The sequence below is a fragment of the Neodiprion pinetum genome, chromosome 6 (assembly GCF_021155775.2).
Source record: "Neodiprion pinetum isolate iyNeoPine1 chromosome 6, iyNeoPine1.2, whole genome shotgun sequence".
Taxonomy (NCBI): domain Eukaryota; kingdom Metazoa; phylum Arthropoda; class Insecta; order Hymenoptera; family Diprionidae; genus Neodiprion; species Neodiprion pinetum.
The window spans coordinates 29982928-29998025 of NC_060237.1; the positions used below are offsets into that span (position 1 = coordinate 29982928).

Genomic DNA, 15098 nt, shown 5'->3' on the forward strand with positions numbered 1-15098 from the left:
AATTTGCGGTCTGATTTCACGAGCATGTATTGAAAACGCGTTCATTCGCGTCTGAAACAATAAATAACAATAGTTCGCAGTTCACTGGCAGCAGATGTCAAGGGGTGTGTTTCACCGAAGCGATCGAGATGTCGATATCATTCGTGATCGTTTCGTCATCTCCGAAATCATATTGTAATCATATGATGAAATTCCGCATTAATAATCGTCGAGTTAATCATTGGCAGTCATGAGAAATCTTTTAGGGTTACAGGAATCTCTTAGTAATCTTGAGAAATAACGATAAATCACGTAATCAGAGTAAGATTTATTTCTCAAGTATCTCCCGTTGGAAGATTGATAATTAAGGGATAAGGGATAATTGGGATTCGTAATTTTGCAAAAAATCGAGCATTAATACACACGAGGCCGTAGAAAAGAAATTAAATCTTTTCGTTTAAGCCTAAAGTTTTACGGGATGGAACGGTAATTTCGGCTCTCTAACGTAATAGTAACAATTAGGAATAACTGCAGCTGTGACGCAATGATTTCCGCAGATTTCTCCGACAATTCGGCCTTTACTACGGACATATCCTTCGGGAAAACGACAAAATTTACGTGGTAAACCGTCGTTGAAACTCCGTTTAAAGAAAAAAAACGAAACTCTTCTATAGCAAATGAGACGCCTGACGCAGTCCTTAGAAATTCGCGCGCCTTTTAAGGAGAGAAGCGTCAGATCGACGCGTCTTTGTCGTCTTTGGTGCGGAATGGACGTTGTTTAGCGTCCTTGCATCAGCCCTGACCGACACTTAACCGGTGTTCTCCGGATCTTTGATTATCACGAGGAATAAAACGCCGATTTGCGGATTTTAGGTGACTATTTTCGACTTGCTTTTTGTCCTCCCGGTGACGAGCTATAAAAAATTAGAGTATTTAAAATTGCTAGGGTCAAGAGTTATAATCAGAAAGTGTAATCGATTGTGCGAGGTTGGAGGTGGAGATCACAACTGGCCCTGATTGTAAGACGGAATAACGCGTATAATTTAACGCGAAGCGATAAATCCGAGAGCAAAGCCTTGGTTTCGCCTTCTTAATCCTTGGAGTATTTGGCTAAATTTAAGGGTCCTCGAAATTGAGAATATTCATTTCCATGCATTGCAGCGACGTTAATTTTGAAAATCGAGGCCAAGCATCTGTTTCTCGCCGCGAAGTCTTTTCACCGACTTGCGTCGTTTTTTCCTCCCTCTCTTACACGCGTTGTTCACATTTTATTTCACCAATTTTATCCATCGCATCCAACGCTCCACTTTGTCCGATTATTTTGGTTATCGAGGTCAGTGTGCATCGGAGGCTGCAACGCAACGAAGGCAACGGCATCGTAAGAATTAATTTGCATTCTCTGACAGATGGATCGCGATCGTATGTTTGACCACGTGTCGCTTGTACAGTCAAGGCGAGACGTGTAAAAATTAAAGAGTCTAGAAACGGACGCGAGCCAGTCAAGTTCTGACAAGTTTAATCGGAAAACGACAATTCCTCGGCAAACAAAGAAACTGAGAACCGTGAATTTCGAACGAAATAGTCGACGGGTTGCATTATCGGGCACCTTTCGCATAGTTTGTTTAATTAATTTCAATCAATAATAGCTCATAGGGTTTGAGAACAAATTCTGCACAAGTCACCTGACACGGATGTGGGAATTATCAATAATAAATAAATCTTGAAACGAGCATTATTTACATATAAAATTGTAATCAGATCGATTTTTCGATAAATTTGGTAAATAATCCATATTATATGCAAGAAAGAAACGCGGAAAGCTACGATTTATCGAAATTGGGCATATTTCCTTCGAAAAAAGGCAGTACAATGGTTTTGGTTTCAAGTTGGTGAGCTTATTGTTAGCCGAGCTGTTTTCGTTCAAATAATAATAATAATAATAATAATAATAATAATAATAATAATAATAATAATAATAATAATAATAATAATAATAATAATAATAATTCGTTTGGTTTTTAGCTTTCAGATTACTCCCTATTGACGGGACGTTATTTTGACCTGACTGAACTTTGTCAACGTGATTGTCAACTAGAGTTGTTCGGTATTCGTTTCGTAATTCTTTCCTTTATACATTTTTTCGACATGGATCGTAAACTTGATCATTTCAGCTTCCGGCACAATTCAGGAATCAATTCGCTCACCCTCTCAATGAAATTCAATACCGCTTCTCTTTTCCGCATTTAAGAATAAAAAATTGTTTCTTCAAAGAGAGAGAGAAAGAAACGAAGGGACAAACAACTGGTTTTCCTCTCTTCTGGTTGGGAACTTTTGCATTTTTGCCGGAAATCGTAAAACGCCACGATCCGACGCTGCTGAACATCGAGTGCAAAATACGGCATATATACCCTGTGTGTACATATAGTTCTGAATCATCGTCCGAATGCAGCGCACGTGTGGTGCAGTTTGTTCGCGAAGGACGTTTGCAGCGCGACACCTCGATGCCTATAGCTGTCCTACTGATCCAGATAAGATACGTAGGCGAGGAGAAGGGGGAGGAGGGGGAGGAGGAGGAGGAGGAGGAAGAGGAAGGTGATCGTACCGCACTGGAGTGTTTTTTTTTTTTTGTGCTTTATTCCATCATAGAACGGAAAGAAACAAGCTGCAATGCTCGACGATGATAATTGCGGGATTATAACAAGAGAGAGAAAATCAGCGATGAGTGTCGATGTCAGAGTCGTTTGCTTAATTTTGTAAAGTCAAATGTCGACAAATTTGAAATATTTCAATCCGGAACTCTGAATGAATCAAAATTCTTTTCTCATATTCTGAGCCCAGTTTTCACGATTGCTTTTTCGTATTATCTTTTATAATGTACTGCATTAGGCAACGATTTTTCCTCAGCGAGTGTTGCAGTATAATCGATTATTTTTCCTCACAATCGGTTTTTGGTTTTTTTTTCACTTTCACGAACGACGCGATACGATATCAATTTACGTGATTAGAGTATAAATTATCAACATTGTATTACTCACTGAGTATCTATTTCATATAATAAATAAAAAATAAATGGATATTTTCAACTGAAACTGACAAATATTTTGAATGAAACCATAAATCATGAATAAACTTTTCCGCTATTAAGACTACTTACAAAATTTTCAATCAAGTCGCGTTCGATTATTTTTTTGGAATCGATCAATCGATACATCGATTATTATCAGCTTGTTGTTATTGGGCATCGTTAGAATGCACTATACAGAGTGATTTCAACAAAAGTCCGTGACCGTGTCGTACCGAACGTATATACCTATACGTATTTTTCTTATTATTTTTTTTTTTTCTTTTTATTAAAGTAAACAGATTTATAATAACGACTGAAAATGAGAAAAATGAAAGTTGTTTTCGACAAACGCGAAGACCCGAGTCGCCTGCGACTGTTAATTGTCGTTGATAAGTGATCGCGTATAAATAGTGCAAAAGAATTTCAATACGGAGGCAATTTTAGAAAATGTACAAGTCTGGAGTTAGTAACGTCAACGTAACGAAACAGATGAATTTCAGACAATTCTAAGATTGCGAAGTAACGATTTTTCTAAACATGCACCGATAAAGTGAACGTTACTAACTCGAACCTCTTTAATACGCGAGTTGAACAAATGTAAAGAAAAATGAAATTCGATAACCGTATATTGACGGACTGAAAGAAATCTACAAACGAAAGTCAAAGGATTGGGGAAAAGAAACGAATCGATCACAGGTATCAGTTGGAATGCGCAAAACGTACAAAAACACAGACCGAGGAATTGATCGTCACGTCAAATGAATATTCAACTCTGCACGTTGCGCTAATTCCTGCAATCATTCCAAAAGCGTAAAACCCGTCGTATTTTCACACTTGGTCGAAAGTCGATCGCTCAGGAGACACTTGCGGTCTATATTTGGCAAAGGGATCGAGTAGATGAAATGCAATTGGTTACAGCCTAGATCGAGATACGGACGAGTATGGCTCGTTTTCGCTGCTTCAATTCTTCTCGTCTCTCTTTATACACGCGTACATTTATTATACACCTGCGCATAATCACTTCCAGTGACACAGAAGCGAGCCGTAAAAGTCACGAGAACTTACATAAATACCTGTGTCTGACTTATACGGTTATACCTCTCTACCTTAAGCGCGAATTGCGCGAGATTCGCCTCGGTATGCACCATACGCGTGCATATTGTAACACGCGTCGTTGCTTGTGAATTTTTACTTACGTCACGCGATTCGAAAATAATCGTTACGTCTCATCAATTTCTCTATCGTTTCCCAAAGTATCTCGAAAGAGAATGAAAAAAAAAAAAAAAAATTAAAGAAACCCTCTTATTTTCAGCAAGTTCTCGTTATTTCATCATCATTATCGCGCCTGATGATTATTTAGATAAGACATGAATTCGCGCAGCGATACGTTACATATACGATATACGTGTAATTATTTGGCACATGAGTGAGTTAATTCGAACTGTAAGGATTTTCATCGCGAATTGCATTATCTTACGTGTTTAGATGCGGTATGTGCATTGTAGGTATATACGTATGTATATGCCATTCTGCACGAGGGACAATGACACTTACAATGTCAGTTGAAGAAACAAACACGTGTTCTTGCAGACGACGCGTAAGAATGCAGATCGAATATAACTACTTCATCCGTGTTTGCAGCCAGCTGCTGTATGTGTGGTAGATAATGCACGCGTACTTTTTGAAACGTTTGCAGCGACGAAAATCGAAAGTTTGGTATAGATGCCGCGGAAGATGCTTGCCAATTTCGTAAAAATAAGTCGGAAAATCAACACCTGCCTGCCTGCCTGTCCGCCAATTCTTCTAACTTGCTAAGCGGCGTTATTGTAACACGTGGAAGTAAACATATTACCGAGTGCGATGATGATGACGATGATTATATTTTCCTTGGTGTGTCGCAATTAGACAGCTTTTCATGTAGAGCTCGTTTTATATTACGCGTCAGATTTGTGACAAGAAATAAATTTCGTCTTGAAATACGTCAGACGATAGAAATGTCGGGGAATGAACGAGTGAAATCGCGTAATCGACGAATAAAAGTAACAGAATTTCGTTGAATGTACGCAGTCATACTTTTTCCTCTCATTTCTTCCGTCACTATAAACTATACGTTCTTGGTAATTGAAGTTTCAAATCATAACCGATAAAAAAAAAAAAAAAAAGTACGATGATTCCGGGCGAGAAATGAAAATGAGTTTCGCAGTCGCGGTAAGAAAATTTTATAGTCACATGACGTGTCGCTATTATTTTTGGACACAGTCATGTCTATTACTTTTTCTTTACGTCTGTTGCGACAATGCGACGTGTTCGTGTGGTAAAATTAATCGATATTACAGAGGCCTCAATGATTTGACTGACAAAATGTAGCAAGGTAAAGAAACACGATTATCAATTCTGCAATTAAAACTTCGAAAACAAACGGTATTAACATTAAATAATTATTTGTAGCAAATTTTCTTATAATCATAGAAAATTTATTTATAAACGTCATTGTATTGCCTCAGTACCTGTACAATATTTCACTGGGTAATTTAGTTTCTGCCAAAATTCAGAAACTGCGCGCAGTGGAGCGGAGAAGAAGAGAACGGCGATTATAATTGGCACGGGCAATGGGAAGGCTGGATAAGAAACGCACCGCAGGGAATAGAATGCGATCCGCACAGAAGCATGCCGGTGCAGCAGGGAATTAAAGATACGTCGTCGCGAATCGGACTTTGTTATATTTTCGCAAGGTCGCGTCAGGGGACAAGAGCGAAGGTAACGCACTCTCGTTTAGCGATTGCCTACGTCTATAGTCTACCTCCTCCTCCTCCTCCTCCGCCTCCGCCTCCTCCTCCTCCTCCTCCTCCTCCTCCTCCTCCTCGTCTCTCTCCGTCCCTTTCTCTCTTCGTACCGTGAGGTTACCAGCGGTTGTAAAAATAAATTCCGCCTGCACGATACCGCCGCAGAAGAAACGGCGAAGAGGAGGAGAGATTATTTTGCGAGAACGAACGGTGTACGATGTCATCGGCCGCGAACTTTCGAGAAAAATTTTTCTTTCTACCAGCGGTACAAGATACCGGTCCAAAGAACACGGCGAATAAGAGGAGAAGATCTCTAGAGGCTGGCTGAACAGATTAGGTTGAAAAACTTGGCGCGAAAACAAAGAGAGTAAATTATAAACAAAACAAAATAAAGAGAGAAAGAGAGAGAGAGAGAGAGAGGGAGAATAAAGAAAGAAATACTAAAAAATTCGCATTATTATACCCGTACTGCATATGCACAACATATTTCTCCGCTCACCCGAGTTAGAAAACTAGTTTGTTATTTTTACAATTTCTAATAGAATATATATGCGTGATAGAGAAACAATTACTTGACATTGCGGTCTAACAAGGTGAGATGTTAAAGAAGCAGCATAGATTTTTCACCCAAAGACTCTGATGACGTAGACGCAGATGCAGATCGTCTACAGCATCTGAACTCAAAGTGTGCTTACATTGTTTACAAATAATTTTCTATCTGCCGGCGGCGCCACGTTTTTCTTTCTTTTATTTTTCAAATTTTTTATAATATTTTTTTACTTTACTTTTATTCTCATTTGGTTATGTGTGCAGATCGGTTTTACACAGTCTGTTGCAAAAGAAAATATCAAATATTTGCACTCGTTTACATACACGCATACGTGATGTTAGCTGTAAGTCGTCACTTGCGCGAATAGAAGCAGAGCGGGGCACAAAGGAAATTTCTTTTATTACCGTATGTGAAATTTTTATTCCCAAGAAGACGTGCGTGTAATTCGGCTGCAAGGAACTAACATTGTTTCGTCATATTTTAACATGACGCACGATTGCACGGCGAGTGCAGCATCACCGTAATCATTGAATCGCATGTGAAACGCGTTTGAACAATGATTTCGTAACGTATACGATATAAGCAACGATTTCGCGCCGTCGAAAGTTTAGATTTTGAGGAGAGAATTAGAAAAAAACAGATCATTTATTTTACCCATCCACAAAAAAAGTTAAGTTTTCGAATAAACAACCGCGTGAACGCTCAGCTCATCCTCATTTTTAAAACTAGAATAGGTGAATAAGTGTAGAAAATTGAAAACATCGAAATTCGACATACAGAAAGGTCATATTAGATTCCATATTATCGAGAAGAATACTGATTTTAATTTTTTACCTATCCATACACCGACTTTCTGTATGTTTTAATTCTATGAATTAAATTTTTCCTACCTCTCTAAAACTCACTGGGCTGAAGTTATTAACGTGGAAAAGTTGAATTTAGAAAATTTGATCTTGTTCCTGCTTTATTAACAGTTTCCTAAATGTCAGATCGTCCTAAAATTGCAAAAATAACGAGTTTTTCTAATGTCGCATTGTTACTATTTTAACGTTACAAACTTGACCCTGATAAAAACTCGACATTGTACCCCTTCTACCTCTACATCTTCCTATAATTTTACCCCCACGACGCTTTACGAATTGAAACGCTCCTCAGCCTTTGAAAATTTTTTTCACCGCACCCCAACGGCGGGTTTTCAGACTCGAACAAGGCTGCCGTAGGTTCGCCACCCTCTGAGGCGTCGGCGCCCCTGGAAAAGGCCCAGACAGGGTGAAAGGCCGATGAACGCTGTAGTAACCTGTTGGACGGTTGTTCAACCTGAAGGGTCGGTGCAAGTGTGACCTTTTCGTTCTCTTTCTTCTCCTTTCTCTGACACGGCTCGTCGCGCGTCGTCGCGAATCAAATTGGAAGGGAAATTGTACCGCAGGTTTCTTTCAAGCTGTGTAATTTCTTTCTCCTTTTGTTTTTCTTCAAACTCCTTCCAACATTTTCGCAGATTTTCCAAATCATTGATTTTCTTTTTTTTCGCACGCAGAGAATGTAACAAAGAATATTATCGGATCTGAAGAAACTTTTTTTATTTCGTGAGTTAAAACTTTCGCTCCATTGTTATTTGAATCGAATTTGATGAGAAATAAATGATAATTCACTAGCGATTATCTGCAGCCCTACCGAAATCTATTCGTTCGATGATTTAATGTTTAATTAAAAAAGTTTGCATTGTTTTGTCCACGTTCAGGTGAAGTGAACGAGCGTGGTGAATTTGGTGGCGGAGTGTTTTTTGAACCGAATTACGTTCGACACGTTATCTATAACACAAGATAACCGGATCGTTTGATGGATAGATAATTCGCGATGGAAACGATACAGCGATAGAGGTTGCTTATATGGAGAGGAGTCGGACCGCAAGATATTCATCACCTATTCTTTGTTTACAATCTGTTAAGCGGTGGGTGTTATTTAAATCGATAAGGATCGAATCAACCAGCCAATGACTATCCACCTCAACGTGACATCTAAATATATTGTACACGAAATCCAGACACTGCAGGCTCTGTGTTTGAGGCTATTATCTCGCTTGCAAAAGAGCGAGAGTGAAAGAGAGAGAGAGAGAGAGAGAGAATCGCGATATCGGTAGAGGTGGGTATGTAGGCATGCTAATTACTGAACACGAAAAACAAGAGGTGAGAAGCAAAATTCCAACACCTTTTTTGTCATCTTCAGTGTCTCACGATGTGATTAATCTACATATTTGAAAACGAAGATCGTTGAGATTTATCCTAATGTCTTAAGAACAAGGTTTACGATGAGACTATTTACAAAAGAATTTTGTAAAAGAAAGTGTTTATACTTTTCTGCCTCAGGTTCTCTTGATTTTAGTAATTAATTAGCCGCTTGAAATAGTCGATCAAGGAAAAGAAATAAACTTATGTAACGACTGCAAGAAAGAAAGGTCGATAAGTTGATAAAAATACGTAAAAAGTTGGGTGATTAATAGAAACACAGGATCCAACCAAACAGTAAGCAGTTCAAGCCAATGTTCAAAGAAGAAGTAAGAGAATCGAGCCTCTAGGATATTGACATTTCGTCTTTAAGTTGTGTCAAGACTTCTTATTCATTTTTTTCTACAAAAATAATTTACGAGGAAGTCAGAATTTTCATCAATGGTTTTTCAAGTGACAGTGTTTTAAATTGTTTGAGTCAGGCATCGTCGCTTTGGAGCCAAAGTCAGTTAGTTACAGTTGAGAGTGTATAATTTCCCTAAAGAGCGATCGGCTGTTTATCGGTACCTTCTAAAAACGATTCGTTGTTCAAGTGAAATATTAAACAGTTGTTAAATATCATCAGCCAACTTCTTCACAAATACAAGAGTGAAATTGACAAATAGAAACAAACAACTTTGCCCAAAAAAATTCAACAGAATATCGAATCTGAGTACGCGGCTAAGTTCAAGCGTAGCCTTTGTCAGCCGCGATCGCTATTCTTGAGAAGGAAATGGACCTAAACGAACCGAATCGAACGTCGCTCTGGGTACAAGTATCGAGCCAAAGAAAACATCGGCTGAAAACCTGGAAGAAATATTGTTGAGGAAAGAAAGCTGTCGCTTACCTCCTGGGTAAGTTCAGCAGCACCGACGGGACTGGCGGGATTATTGTCGACGCTGGGAGGTTCAGGGACGGCGATAATCCTGGCGGGATCATTAGAGGTAGATAGGACGCTGGGTCCGGCGACGGCGACGTCTCTTCCGGTTTCCTCGACGTTGAGAAGATAGGCGTGAATGTCGTTTTGCTGGGAGTTTATCCTGTTGTAGCGACCGAGGGAGTTCAAGTCTTCGAATAGGTCTCTCTCGTAGTTGAGCAGCACCGAGTCCAGGTTCTTTGGGTGTACGAACATGGGACGATGGACGATCGTCTGGGCATCGGTGTGCCATCCCGAGCCGTTGTGAAGGTCCAGAGAGCCGACGCCGATCGTCTGAATGTCCAAGCCTAGGTACGAGTTGGGATCGACTCGGAGGAGCGAGAGGAGGAGAGCGAGCTGGAGCAGCTCCTCTCGGTAAAATTTTTTCAAACACAGCATTTTGTTCCAGTCTGTATAGCACCTCGGGGAGTCTTTCGCCTTTTAAAACAGAGTCCGACGAGGAGAATGAAAAAAGGATTTCCAGTCCTCGCTCAGAGCAGTCGCACAGGCTGTGTTCCGTTGTTAAGTACGAAGCGAGGGACAAGGCGGCACATCGTCACCACTCACGGTATTAAGAATAATGTATTATCACACTCACAATGGCAAATAATAATCGACGGTTTATAACGGGAGGCACGACCTCCTGGTTCGACTGTCAGATCGGAAATAAAGCCGGAGAGGAGCAGCTCCCAGCAGCTAGTCATAGGTCAGTTACTCGGTATCTGTGCCCAAAAATAACCTCAAAACACGGGGTACGTCAAAGTAGGAATTAGAGCTCGCCCGCATTCGACGTCCGCGGTTAGCGTAATTTCGAATCAATTGAAACAGCGTAAGTCGGCGAAAAAAGAACTCGAGCGAAAGAAATAAGGAAATAAAGAAAGAAAGAAAATCAAAAATACAAAGAAGAAGAAAGTGAAGGTAGTCACAACAACACCGTTGATGACAGCTATTCAAACCGACAGCCTTTTCTTTCCAGTTTAAAAGGACATAAACAAAGGAACGTCCTCGCGTATTTTCCCGCTAAATCCTGAAACTCGGGCGAAAACAGGACCGTTTATCACTCGAGGCCGGCGAAACGGAGCAAGGTGAGTAAATATTCGACCGATAACTGACAGTTCGTTCGTCGGTTCGCCTGGTCTGGCTGGCAGCAGCGGAGCCGGCCGCGCGACGAGCCGTGTGTTTTAAAGATTGCAAAGTTGAGGCTTGCGTCGACCGCACAGTTGTACGTTTCACTAAACCATCTCGTGTCGCGATTTGTCACTGGCCCGTTGTTTAACACCTCTATGCCGTTGTTACGCTCGGGTATAAATTGCAAAGGGACGTCGAGACACCCCTTTAAACGGCCCTCCTCGCTCCTCTCGTCACTGGCGTCGATTTCCTTTTATTTTACAGAGAAACGAACCGTCGCGCACACCTATGCTCGCGGAGGTATCGCTGACGATATGTGACTCAGCAGACGGAGTTACGGCAACGCTGTATGTGCGCGCGGCCAGGGACGTGCCAACCGGGGATATCCCCCTCTCCGAATATACGATGCTCCGCGCCGCTAGGCGGACGCCGAGGCGCCAAATCGACCGATCGAGTCGTTCGCTCGGATTTTTTTACTTTTCATATCGATTGAACCGGCCGATCGGGGATTACGCGTCGTTACCGCTTTTCGTTTGTTATTCGATATTTTCACTTCTGTCTGTACGTCTTACCGATCAAATCGCTGTTTCATTGTCCGACGAGCTTTGCGACGACCTTCGTCATCACAGCATCATTATCAGGGAAAACGTCAAGTCACGAGATGCGGGTGATATGCGATGACATGTGGTATTCTACCAATTATCCTCAGAGCGTGTATGCCCATTAATATTTCCAAAGCTGTGTACAAATTAACAATTGTCCTCGATTAAAATTTATCGTTGTTTGTTTCGACGGGCCGATATTTCTCGACGTTTATATTATAGATACGTCCGTGTGTCGAGTGTGTGAAGTCTGATTTCAGGCCCAATCTCGTACAGATAAAGTGTTGATATGGCTCGATTATTGCGTCCTATGTATCCCCTCTAGTGAGTTGTTACAGGAATTCCGGAAGCAACGATATCCACGGTACTTTGAGATCTTTCGGAGTTTCAGAAATTCGATGGGGTCTCTTCGCCTATTTGTACGTCTATGGGGGAAGATCGTGCAGCGTGACCAGAAGAGCAGGAGCTTTAAACGTGGCGGCGCGAAGAGAGGAAAAACGACGCGGATTTTCTTGCAGCGCGAATGTAACGTAGGCGAGAATGAAGAAGGAATAAAAATTATCAACCCTATCGCGTGATCGTGTATAGTTGTTGCACTTAACGATGCTCAATAAGAGCTGGTCGGTCCTAGGGATTTTAGCATAATACGATACGCGCCGCTCGTCTCCGTCCAACCATCGAGCAGCAATTTCAAATAATTAGAGAGCGAGCTGTTTGCCGTCATCGCGAACTTTGCCCGCGATCATGTGTTGCAACCAGCGTTGCCAATTTTACAAACGAAACCGTGAATTACGCAGGTACGCGAATTTATATCGCGAGCGTGGTGCCAGGTATTGCAATTGATTCGCGTCTCTTACCTTAAGCGACGTCATTCTTCCGCTCCGTGGTGCTGCTGCAGGTGATTTGTCGACTCGAGGGACGGATTGAATACTAACGAATTCTTCCAATTCTCTCACGATGTCAGCCATGGCAGATCGGGCGGTGATAAAGTAATAACCGGCGGCGAAATGTTGTTCGAAACACTGCGCTCTAGATCGCTTTCCCTACGTACGTATTTCGTGTGTATTTTAACCAGAAAAGCAACTACGCGTATGGCACTTCCACTTCACTCTGTCACGTTTTCACAGTGCTTTTTCACCGATATTCTAATTTTCAAACGTCTTTCTAATCGTTGTTTGTTTATCGATGGAATTTCTCAGGGTGTTTCGTCTGATAAAATATAAAATATGAACAGTGAATGGCAGCCGCATACGTCTCCCTTCTCCCACCAAGCCTGACCATCGCGTTACTGACGTCATCCTCTGATTTCACTCAGTTTGAATCAGTCCCGCGTTCCCGCGCGTATTTCGAACGCGTGTTTTAACCGCCCGGCTGCGCACTGACTTGACTCTTCGTTTTCTGCGCATATCCTTAACCAATTCTCCGTCCTTGACGAAATCCAATTGGCTGAATAAACAACCGGAGTATCAAGCCTAGGATAAGATATTGATCGCGAATATAACCGTTCGCTCCGTTGAATAATCGTTGAATTTCTTATCCTCGTTTATCTGACTCTTCGTACTTCGCTACTTATCTACTCGTTGTAATGAATTCGGATACCATTCGGCAATTCATTTTTGCATTTCTTTCTTTTCTTCATTTTATTTACACGAATTGGAACGCACACAACAGTTTAGACACCAATTTTGTTCAACTTCACTTTTCTCTTGAGCGAAATCTCACACGTTGCTTTCCAAAAGTTTTAAATAGCCAACTTTAAAGCGTCTGGTTGAGTACGATTCTGTTCGAGTTAGAAATAACGCTCGTAAAACAATCAGAAAAAGCATAATTTCAGCCTTTGTTTTACCACAAATGTTGTGCTTGTGTGAAAACGCCTGATGACAAACAACCCAACGTACCGTAATGAAAGCTCGGCTAGCAGGCAGTCGGCGCTCGAGCTTCAAACAGATTTTTGATTCCTCTAATGTTGCGGATGATTTTCGATAAACTATAGAAAATTTAATGGAATCGAAAAACAAATACAGAGGGCTGAATTTCAAACGTTTTCCAATGGGTAAAGATTGCTTGATATTAATTTATGACTGTCTATTTAATCACGCAAGCACTCGTTAACGTGTTGTTTGGTTGTAACTTGATCGCTGTCAGGATTAAATTGTAACAATAGCACTGGTGAATTAGAAGGCAAGAATATTCCGATTGTATGCAAAGATTTGTGACCTCCGGTTCACCGGATCCCGAACGAAAGCTTCTCGTTATTTACATAGAGCCGTCGTAAGACTTTTGATTGAGCTTAATTAACCACAGTGAATGATGAATTATTGCAATTTATTGACAGAGTGATATAACTATTTTTTACCGAATTTGAGTGTACGAACGGAGGGTGATTCAATAGTAAGAAGCATTTATATTTTAAACATATAATATATACATATATATATATATATGTATATTATATTTATTTGTACGTCTTATTGTGTATACGTCGTTTAATTTGTTACAACAAAATATCTATGACAACAGTATACAGTAGAGTACAGTAATATACAATTTACACGTATAGGGTACAATGTGTCGCGTTTCTTGTCACGGTGCGAAAATTGAGTGCGGCACACTGTCCACTTCGTTTTGTTTATACAGTTGCGATGACAACACTTTACCTGTGTTGTTTTCACGTGATTGATAAACAATTTAATCTTTGATCTCTTCATCATCAGGCTCTGCAGTCTTCATTTTGTGTAATAATTTTTTGCATCGCCGTCAGCGTGTAACGTCTTTGTACATAGGTATATATAATCACGTGCGTGTAAGTATATATACATAGATGTAATGATCATAAGTATGTATATTGCGAAAAATTTCAGATGACAAAAATCGTGCGTGCAGTAGTTTCCCTTTTTTTTTCAAACGTGAACTCTTTTATTTGTCAAATTTACAGAAATACGAACAAAATGTTCCGACAAAAATGTCCCCGAATATATCTTGTGTGTAATAACAGTGCTCGGATAAAGTTTTTATAGTAAAACGCAGGCGCGTATGAACTAGAAAATAAAAATTAAAAAATTTCTAATCATTACCATAATATGTCGTACAAGAGAAGATTGTTTTGTGAAAAAATATGCTATTTACATCGCATTTCCAACGTCGTTAACCCTTCCTATACAGCAGAAGTGGGCATAGGTCTATAAGTTGTGCGTAAATACGATAATAATTTGTCAAAAATATAGCCGTGTATAAAAATCTATCGAAATGAAATATCATGAAAAACGTGTTCATTTATTTACAGTGGGAAAGAAGAAATTATTCATGCTGCCAGCAGGAATTTTTTTTTCTTGAGCTGCATCACATACGAATCGATCATAATTCTTGTTCTGACTTCGTGCTCGGTTCTTTTTGTTCTGTTTTACAGTTTAAGCTTCTTACTGCCATTTCAATTTTATAACTAATTACTATAGCAATTAATTCTAAGCACACAGTAAATCTTACCTTCAATTAGTAAAGATTTTTTCTGCTTGACGAACATTCAACGATGACACACGACAAATTTTTTTACTACAAATATTTCAAACTCGATCTTTTTTTCTTGTTATTTAATAAGGACAAGTAAGTACGTCAACGACAATATCCCGTCACATTAAGCACACGCGTATACCCGTACAGAGATACTCTTCACGTATCACTTTATGTGTGCATTGAAATTCAAATTAGATCCTACATCTCTTAGTTTTCTTTCGCCAACAATTACTGAAAACAAATTCTGAGAATCGTTTCTCGTCGGTCAATTACTTTCATCATCTGTCAAAGTAAATAATTATGAT

The 15098-nt window shown here is 40.1% G+C and overlaps 1 protein-coding gene across 5 annotated transcripts in view; it reads right to left on the reverse strand.

Moving 5' to 3' along the window:
* Positions 1–12509, reverse strand: part of cnc (NFE2 like bZIP transcription factor cap-n-collar) — a 119573-nt gene extending 107064 nt beyond the window's left edge. For 4 of the 5 annotated variants that reach the window (XM_046632525.2, XM_046632524.2, XM_046632523.2 and 1 more), the window contains exon 1: positions 9485–11004. In XM_046632525.2, coding sequence (XP_046488481.1) covers positions 9485–9952 — 468 coding nt within the window. In that variant the 5' untranslated portion in view covers positions 9953–11004. Of the gene's footprint in view, positions 1–9484; positions 11005–12140 lie in introns of those variants that run through there. The other variant, XM_046632526.2, reaches the window with a different exon arrangement.
* Between the last annotated feature and the right edge of the window lie 2589 nt (positions 12510–15098).